Genomic DNA, 10,380 nt, shown 5'->3' on the forward strand with positions numbered 1-10,380 from the left:
CACTTGGACTGTGCTCAGTCTTTACAGTGTGATAGAACTCCCAAAAGCTCATGCTTCACCAGAGCAGCCTTCAAGGATGTTGGGTAACCAGTGTACCATGACAATGACAGAATTGAGCTTTGAGTTTGGGGGGTTAGGGGTTTTGGTTTGGGTTTGTTTTTTAAATAAAAAACAAGAAAGCAGAGAAATGGAAAACTGCAATGGCTTTGTATGGATGTGTTTGTTTTCAATGTGTGTCTTATATGAATGGAAATCTCACAGAACTGTTTTGAGGGGCAGAAGGGACACAAGCGACTAGTAGTTAGTGATCTTCATGCTGAGTCTGTGCATTTAGGGTTCATTCTGCTATTTGGGTTTCACACCACTTGAAAAATCACTAAAGATTCAATTCGTACTTTCTTCAGGGAGAGTTAATACATTTAAAATACGCTAACCAGAATCTAATCGAATAATTACCATATAATACAAATACTCATAAAATGTTATTTATATTTAAAGTACAAGTTATTGATGCTGGTTCTTGAAACCCTCCTCCTGTGACATGTAGATTGATTGAAATGACTTCGGAAACAAAGATTCAAGCTTCCAAGCATATCGATTTATTAAACAATGAACACCAATTGCATAACAAATCTAAACTAGGCCCACTTAGCTTGGCACTGGATCCTGAATATAAGGAGAGACATATTTTTGTGTATTAAAAAAAAAACAATTACCAGGACACAAATCAGGATACAAGGTTAAGTAATCTTTTTTTGTTTTGTTTTGTTTGGGGAGGGGGTTGCTTTTTTTTTTTTTTTTGGAGGAGGTGTAATGCCACACATGAGTAGCTTTCCAGAGGACTGCTGCTGTGAACAGCTTTCAAGGTTCTGGTTACATAGCATAGCAAACTTTCTATTTATTCAATAACAAATCAGAGCAAAACATTTACAGAAAATCAAGGTACAGTATTCACATTATTACAGCTTATCATAGAAAAGCAAAATACAGCATTCACAACTACTTATCACTAAAATGGCCACAGAGTTTTCACCACAGTGGTCACACGGTTTTGAACAAAGTGCAATCATTTAGTCAATCAATCACTCGGTAACTCAATCATTCAATCAACTCAATCATCCTTAAAGAGACTTGCCTCCTGAAGGGTCACAAAATACAATAGACAAAGTTTTCCACTCATGGGGCACACTAAGTTACAATATCAGTCACTACTCAGAACTCTCTTAAGGGGTAGTGTAAAATACACAGGCCATCCACCCCTCAGTCACAAATAAGTTACAGTTTCAATCAGTCACTACTCAGTATCCATGGAGAGATCTCTTCATCTTGACCTGAGGTAGGCTCTCAGATGCCTGGGACCCCCTTCCCTGGTGCCAGCTCCTACCTGGATTCACCAAACTGTCACCTGGGTCCAAAGGCTCCTTGTCCAGCTCTGCATGTAATTCCTGTACCACACTGAAGCCCACAGTGTCCAGTCCACCCCAAATCCTTCATAGTCTGTTCCCAGGAAGTCAAGGCTTACAAGCCACAAACAGACAAAATACCAGCACTACAGTCATGGTCTGTCTGGTCCTCAGAAATCCTCAGCAGCTCGGCTGGCCCTCAGAATCAGCCGAAGTTTCCTTTGGTTCCCAGAATCAAAATCACTTCATCCAGGTTCTCAAAATAAAAATCCTTCTCTCCAGCCTGGAATTCTCTTCCTCAGACTCCAAAACCTGGCTCCAAGAAGATCTGTCTGACCCAGCAGAGACTTCTCCTTATATACAGCATAACTCCTCCCTTTTCAGTCCCTGCTGGTTACGTCAGCAACAGGAGTTCAGACCTTCTGTTTCTTTAACAAAGGCTTCATCTAATTAATTTCAAACTAGGTGCTAAGTACCTGTTAGCTTTGCCAATACAAAGGAATTAAGTTACATTATGAGAGGGGAAACGCGGGGCAATTGAGGTTAAGTGACTTGCCCAAGGTGACACAGCTAATAATTGTTAAGTGTCTGCAGCCATATTTGAACTCAGGTTCTCCTGACTGTGCCACCTAGCCACCCCAGTAATCTGATTTTTAATTGGAAGAAAGATTAGAGGCTTTCCAAGTTGAGGGAGAGAGGACTAAGTGAACTGGTACAATTCCCTGAAATCAGACAAACAGGTTTCCCACTTTCCCCAAGTGACTGTATTCATTCAAAGAAGCTAGAAAACAGCAACTCATTGACCAGTACAGGGCCAGTCTTCAAATAAGACATATGGGTTGCTTAAAATGAATAATTGTGAACAATTATTATGGCATTAATCTTTAGATCTGACTGAGTTTCTCACCAGAACAACCTAGGTCCTTAGTCTCTAAGAAACAGGTAGACATGGTCCAGCTTCCCAGACACACAAGGCTGGGTTCAAACAATACAAATAAAGTTTTCTCACAATTCCCATAATTAAGCAAAATTTTCTCACAAGAGAAAAATTGGACTAGACCCATAATTAGAAAGGGAACTGAGTTAGATTCAGAATTTAATCACAAGATGAAGTCACTGTGGTTCACTCAATTCCCATAATTCCCTCACTTCCCAAACATATACTACACACACTCACAATCTCACTGTAATCTGCCTTTTCATTCTTATCTCATGTTGTTGTTAGGTCTGGTCTTGGAGGCCACTGTACCTTCTGTTGCCTTATTTTTGCATCTGAAAAATGACTAGATGAAATCTAAGGTCTTTTCCAGTCCTGAATCTATGATAAGGAACAAGGAAACTCAATTTGTGGAGTGCTGGGCATTTTGCAAATATTATTTCTCCCCTTAAGGCAAGTCCTAATATCATCCCCATTTTATAGTTAAGGAAATTAAGGCCGAGGGAGGTTAAAAGACTGGCCCAGTCATACAGCTACCGCGTTTCCCCGATAATAAGACACTGTCTTATTATTTTTTTTTTGGACAGAAAAACACCAGAGGGCTTATTTTCAGGGCAGGGCTTATTTTAATGAACATTGACAGCAATTTTAATAAACAGGTAAATGTGAACAAAAAAATGTACCTTTATTCAATAAGCAAATCACTGGGGAAGAACAGGATGACGCGCTCACTGCTGCAGCTCTGATTGGATGCAGCTCGGAGCGCGGCATGCATTTCACGGGGGTGGGGGGGACGGTGCATACAGAGGGTACCGTAATGTAGCGTGTAGCGCAGGGGATCACCTTCACTACAGTAGCAATCTCAATAGGGCCTATTTTCGGGGGAGGGCTTATTTTAGAGGAATCTTACACAGTAAGGGGAGGGCTTATTTTCAGGATAGGTCTTATTATCGGGGAAACACGGTAGAAAGTGTCTGAGGCCAGACTCAAACTCAGATCTATCTATCCCTTGCACCACCTAGTTGGCTCTGATACCATGACCTAATTTCATTGGATTTATAGTTCATTCTCCTTGACTTGGCAGGTATTACCACTGTGTTGACAATGTCCACCGTCATCACGGGAGCGAGTGCCTCAATGCCTCAGGTGTCCTACATCAAAGCTGTGGACATTTACTTATGGGTCAGTTTTCTCTTCGTGTTCCTGTCCGTCATTGAGTATGCTGCAGTGAATTACCTCACCACAGTGGAAGAAAGGAAGCAATTTAAAAAGAGAGGAAAGGTACAGCCCCCCCTGCTTGTTTTTCTTGTGTGAGTCTCACAGTCCGACTCTGACCCTTTGTTCCCTCATATTCCTTCACAGAGTACAAGCTATAAAGTCAGGGAAATGAATCGAGGCCCCTCACGGATCTGAGCATGCACTAGGCGTCCTTTAGCATCCTGGTTGAATCAGGGAGCATTACTCTTCCCTTACCCATGAACAGTCTCCTCCTCTTGAAGTGTGGTCTGAAGCAGAAGTACAAGAGCTGCCCAGTGTAGAGACAGTCAATCCAGTTTCATGTTTCTAATAGATCAGTGTCCTCAGAGTTCATTTTTTTTCTTCATGCTCACTAGAAGACAGGAGGAAATAGTGAAGGTAGAGATTTTAAAATGAAAGAATCATAGACCAGGAGGTGAATGGTGCTTCAGAAGCCATTTAGTTCACCTTTCTGATTTTGCCAGTGAGGAGACTTGAGTCCAAGGGAGGTGAAGGGATTTACCCAATATCACAGAAGCAATAAACAGAAGTGGGATTTGAAGCTAATTCCTCTGATTGCAGATTCAATACCCTGACCACTGAATCTGGGGCAGCTAGGTGGTGCAGGAGATAAAGAGCTAGGCCTAGAGTCAGGAAGACTGTTCTTCCTGAGTTCAAATCTGACATCAGACACTTATTGGTTGTGTTACCCCGGGCAAGTTCCTTAACCCTCTTTGCCTCAGTTTCCTCATCTGTGAAATGAGCTGGAGACGGCAATGGCAAACCACTCCAGTATCTTTGCCAAGAAAACCCTAAATGAGATCCCAAAGAATCAATATACCACTGAAATGATTCAACAATAACCCTTGAATTTTGTCTTCTCCCCGTCACATACAAAGAAGATAATCAACCTCCTGGACTCGAAGGAGAATATAATCAAGCTCTTTGAATAGATTAGCCATCTCACCTCTTTCTGTCTTATAACTTATAGCTTATAAATTTGGAGAATCATAGACAGAGATCTGGAAAGGACACTAAAAATTGTCTAAGCCAAAGGGGACTTTAAAGATAAAGAAACAGAAGCACTGAAAGCTCAAGTAACCTGCCGAACGTCACCCAGGTTACAAGAAGCAAAGTCAGGATCATGAGACTGTAACTAAAACTCAATCCGCCACTCTAAGATGGATGGCCATTTTCTATGGCTTACATAGAAGCCCAGCTGCACAGTAAATTAGAACAATGCATTTGGAGTCAAAGGTCCTGGCTCTGATACTTGTTACCTGGAAACTATGGGAAAACCTCGTAACACCTTTGGGCCTCAGTTTGCTCTTCTGTAAAAATGAAGGTAATACGGCTATAAGACATGAATCCCATGAAATGCCAAATGGGTTACTGCTGCCCATCTCTGCCATTCCTATTCCATTACCAAAAGAATTAGTATGTGTATGTTTGTGTCTGTCGGGGGTTGAGAGAAGGGTCATATCTAATCTGTGAGCTTAGAAATTGAAGATAAATTATGGAAATAGTAATTTGCCTTTATACAGAAATTTAGTTTTCACAGTACTTTCCTCACAATAAATACCTCTGTGAGGGAGGTTAGGAAAGTTCTATTAGCCCCATTTTGCAAATGGGGAAAACAAAATCTCTTTAAAGCTAAGTGACTTGCCCTAAATCACACAGCTAATATGATTCTTAAATAAGATTTTAACTTAGATTCACCAGAGTTCAAACCTAGTACCCTATCTGTTATATGATAATACTTGTCATGGAATACAGAAACAGCTAACTCAAGGTACAGACTCCCGGGCAACTGAATTCAACTGAACTCAGTTCAGCAAATAAGTATCACATGTTTCTGATCTACAAAACAATGTGCTGTATGCTGCAGATTGTAAAAAGGCATTCGAGACCTACCCTCAAGTGACGTATAGTGTAATGGGGTTGGGGAGGGTTACATGTGTCCAATTGTGTCTGAGTCTTCATGTCCCTATTTTGGGGTTTTCTTGGCAAAGATACTGGAGTGGTTTGTGATTACCTTCTCCAACTCATTTTATAGATGAGGAAACTGAGGACAACAAGTTTTAGTGACTTGCCCAGGGTCTCAGAGAGTAAAGATGCGAGGCTGCATTTGAACTCAGGGTTTCCTGACTTCAGGTCAGTGTGCCACCTTGCTATTTTTGCAGTGGTGGTCCATAAGAGGAACTGAAGAAACAAGATGTGTGGAGGGAGAATGGAAGGGTCATGACACTGTTAAGAGTGATGAGTGCTAAATAGGCATGCGAGGCTGGCCTGGGTGTAATCTTCTTCATCTCGTGTGAGATGATAAACCCTGTCCACAATTTAATACAAAATGCAGAGGCTTCTCTAGGTAGGAAGAGAAAGGATTTACTCAATTCTTGCAAGAAAGGGAGCGTCACCCTCACCATGTTGAACCAGTAGAGGGAGGCTGGCTACAGAACAAAAAACGAACTGCTCCCACTGACCTTGCCCTCCTTGGTGGAGAGCTCAGCCTCACAGTCTAGCTTGGGAGTCTACCCAGGTACAGGGAGCAAGGAAACGATCTTCAGCCAATGAAAACCAATGAAAGTTGGGAGTGGGTGAAAGCAGGGGAATTACGGGTAAGTTTGTAAAAACGAAGCTTAGGCCGAGCTGCAGCCAAAGCCCAGCTTGAGTTTAGAGCACTGTCTCCATTTTAGGGGACAGTCTGAGAAGTTTTCAACTCTCAAAAATATCTTCCCAAACACTGCCTGAATTTTTTACTTTATTCTATTCTACTACCTGAAATTTTATCAACTACAGATTCATTTGAACTAACATGCATGTTATCTTTTTTTTAAAGCAAATGCCTCTGGGAGTGTTGGACTTTTAGTCATTCATACTTTAATGATCATTAATGCAGTTAGATCTCTTTCTGCCTAATGCAGCATTGAGATCAGCAGTACTGAGGGAATACAGGTTTTATTTTAGACATGTATGTGGGTATGCATATATGTGTGTACATACATACATGTATGTTGTATGGATACACTCATGTTTCTTCTTAAGAGAATATTAGGTCCTTGAGAGAACTGTTGCCTAAATCATTGCTTTGCCCATAGAGGACACTCCAAAAATGTTGAACGTATGCCCCTATTCGAGTATCATCTCCTTGCAAGTAGGGATTTTTTCAATCTCAGTATTTGTAGCTCATTAACTTAGCACATTTTGTAGTAGCAGAAATGGTTGATTTTGTACAATTCAGTTCTTGGGAGTGAGAAGTAGGGCAAATATAATTGTGGTGTTTCAGCAAAGGATTTAGGAAAGGAGAAAGGGATGAGAGACCAGAGGAAAGGATGAAAAAGTGGAAAAAGGGTTTGTCAAAGGCAAATTACCTATTTCCAAACTTAGCTTTTGAGTAACAGAAACTTTCTTGCTTCTCATTTGTTGTGTTGTTGAGTCATGACCCTATTTGCGATTTTTCTTGGCCAGCGTACTGGAGTGGTTTGCCATTTCCTTCTCCAGGTCATTTTACAGATGAGGAGACTGAAAGAAACAGAGTTAAGTGACTTTCCCAGGATCATAGCTAGCAAATATCTGAGGCCAGCTCAGGATTCATGACGATGAGTCTTCCTGATTCCAAGCTCAGTGCTCCTAACTCCATGGTCTGCTTCAAGGATCCAGAATTCAGTTCAGTATCCTTTTCAAAGGATGTTGTCCAGCTAAGTTGCCCCTATGTCATACAGGTGAAGTTTGAGTTGTTGTTTTTTAATCTCAGTAGACGATTTAGCATTTATCCCATTCATCCCACAAATTTCATCTTACTAGATGCAGTCCAACCTTGGCCTGTCAAGATCTTTTTGGATCCTCATTCAGTCATCCAGCGTCTTTCCTATCCCTCTCAGTTCTATGTCATCTACAAATTTGATAAATAAGGAACTCATACATGAGAACCCTTTTATTTGGATGTGGGAAAGATAATGGGAATTTACGATATAAAGTTGGCAGGAAACTATGTTAGATGAACGTCAAATGGTAGTAATATAAGCTCATAACATTTTTAAGTCATAAAAATTCTCCATAGTAATAACCATTTGCCTTCTCAAAAAATCTCTGTGAGAAAAAAAAAGATCTACTATGATGACTACTCTCATTTGACAAAGAAGGAAAATGATGCCCCCCAGTAATGAAATAAATTGTTTATTAAGTAAAAATAAAGGAAACAGATTTCTTTAAAAAGAGCCCAGATTTCTTTAATTAAACAAAATTCTATTTCCTGAAAGAAACAGTAAGTCAATAAATGCTTAATTATTGATTAAAATCTGTCACTTTTTTATCCATGGAGCTGCCCCATGTATCTGTTTGCTCCATTTTATAACTCATGATACTCTCTCACCCTCCAGGAGAGTAGGGGGGAAGGGGATGAGAGGGGGGATGATGGAAGGGAGGGCAGGCTGGGGGGGAGGAAGTTGGAAGCACCCACTTCTGAAAAGCCAAGCTGGCTTCAAAGGATCAAAGTAGAGAACAGAACAAGTGGGAGGTGGGATAGGAAGGAGGGAAATATAGTCAGTCTTTTACAATACATCTACTATGTTATTGTTTTGCATTGGCCACACATGTACAACCTATACTGAACTGCTTATCTTCCCAGTAAGGGTGGGTGACAAGGGAGGAAGGGAATGAATTTGGAATTCAAAATTTTAAAATCAAATATTCAAATATATATATATATATATATTTACTATTATTAATACTATTTTACATGTAATTGGGAAATAAGATATACAGGCACTGGGGCATAGAGATCCACTGGAAAAGTCTAAAGGGGCATGGGAGAAGATATGGGAGAGAGCAGATTGGAGGAGGGGATATCCTGTGGGACCGCTATTTTGGGGCAGTGGGTAGGGGAAAAATGGGGAGAAAATTTGTAACTAAAATCTGGCGGAAATGAAGGATGTAAATCAGAAGTTAATAAAGCATTTGAAAAATAAAAATAACTCATGATCTCACAAAAATAACTCTCTTTTATCAGATTTCTGGAATGTATAACATGGAAGCAGTACGAGCGATGGCCTTTGATGGCTGTTACCATGACAACGACACTCCTATTGACATGGCCCCCTTTGCTATACATTCAGAAGCATACATGCACAGCCCAAGCCCCAGCGTCCCCACCAGAGATTCGGCTCAGCTGGAGAGGAAGAAGTCTTTGAGAGGCAATGTTGGCAGAATCATTCTGAAGAACAATCATGTCATTGACACCTATTCTAGAATTGTTTTTCCTGCTATGTTCATTGTATTTAATTTTTTTTACTGGGGCTTCTATGTATGAAAGAGACAACCAGGAGCCACTTTGTGTCAGTCATCCCTGTGCTCACCAGACAATTAACAGAATTGGAAAAAAAGGGAGTTGCCCCAGGTCCCTTGGATGGGAGAGGCCCCAACATTATATTTGGGATGTATAATGGATATGTATCCGTAGCACCCAGGGACCCTTTCACCTGTACACCTCCAGGGAGACACCCCAGGTTCTAGGCACTTTGTGGATCAGAATTTTCTCTACACTGTTGCCCATAAGCCGCTAATGGTGTATTTACTTTTAATAGTCTGCCATAGGACATACTTTGTTCAAAGCAAAGACATTTAAGGAAAAACAGTAATAAAATAATGTTCTTTTCATAAACTTAAATCTCACTCTCCTACAAATGTATACACCGTTAATGAGAAGAGTAGATGTGTACAGAGTTCATGCAATACTGATTACCCTGGTCTCCGCTGCCTGAAGGTCCGGTATGTTGCATTTTACTGCTCCCCTGGGTTTGGGCATAGCCAGATTCTCTGTCATTGGCTCCTGTCTTTGCTAATGGTGTGTCTTCAAGTGCAGAGGTATCCCTTGAAGCCCAGTTCCATTTAGCCACTTATAGCTGGATTGGCTTCTACAGGGCAATATTTATTTTAAAGGTATAACAACAAATACATAGATGTATTTGTAAAATGTAAGATTACGTGGAGCATAATCTATCCTCTCATCTTCTGCACACCTGCCTTATACCTGCTCAGTCTCTGAGAGAAGAAAATTAATTTCATAGCTTATTTCACTTCTTATATACCACAGTCCCACTTCCAATTCCAAAACCCACCTTGGCCTCGAGTATCAGGTAATTCTCAGAATTTCCCAGCCAAACTGCCTAGCTTCCAGTATTCTCCCTGCAATCCTAATCCCAAGGCTATTATAGCTCAAACTCTTGGGTCTATAGGAATTACCATTGCACCTGAAACTGAGGACAAATGAAACAAAACAAAGATAGAAACATCCACCCTCACCAATTCAGTCAATGCATCAGCACTTGGAGCACACAGGGAAAAGAAAAAGAAAAAAGAGTGAGACTTTCCCAGCTTGGCATTCTGAAAGACACCCCATGTTCTGGCCTCACTACTTGTCAAGGGAAGCTATTCCCACTCATGTAGGAGAACGTAGGATATCTTTCCAGAAATAGATACTTTGAGATTTTACAACTAGGTGATCAGGGAATGCTCAAAGTCCCCCTTCTACACACAGAACATATAAATTCAGGAAAACCTGTGCTTAAGGTCGACATGCCTTAGATGCTGCATGGCAGTCGATGTCTTGTTACTGACACCATCACATTGTGCTACACCACTGTACGCAGTTGTTCCATGCTGGGAGGCACATCTTCACTCCTCCCCATAAACCCAATATCTCCACTCCTCCTTGCCAGTCTCCAATTGGTCAGCTATCTTCAGGGCCACCACCCACTGTGGGATCCATGGTCAGTAAGCATTCCTCCTGAAACTCTTTCAGTTAAT

General features: G+C 41.0%; 1 protein-coding gene across 1 annotated transcript in view; it reads left to right on the plus strand.

Moving 5' to 3' along the window:
- The window catches only part of GABRR3 (gamma-aminobutyric acid type A receptor subunit rho3), a 78,670-nt gene extending 68,627 nt beyond the window's left edge, over positions 1 to 10,043 (plus strand). The window contains exons 9-10 of the mRNA XM_069100503.1: positions 3,425 to 3,621; positions 8,585 to 10,043. Of these exons, the coding sequence (XP_068956604.1) occupies positions 3,425 to 3,621; positions 8,585 to 8,884 (497 nt within the window). The 3' untranslated portion in view covers positions 8,885 to 10,043. The remainder of the gene's footprint in view (positions 1 to 3,424; positions 3,622 to 8,584) is intronic.
- Positions 10,044 to 10,380: the final 337 nt, after the last annotated feature.

Source organism: Petaurus breviceps, unplaced genomic scaffold (genome assembly GCF_028583685.1).
Source record: "Petaurus breviceps papuanus isolate PSGF00001 unplaced genomic scaffold, PetGlider_PUasm1.0 419, whole genome shotgun sequence".
In the NCBI taxonomy this organism is placed as follows: Eukaryota; Metazoa; Chordata; class Mammalia; order Diprotodontia; family Petauridae; genus Petaurus; species Petaurus breviceps.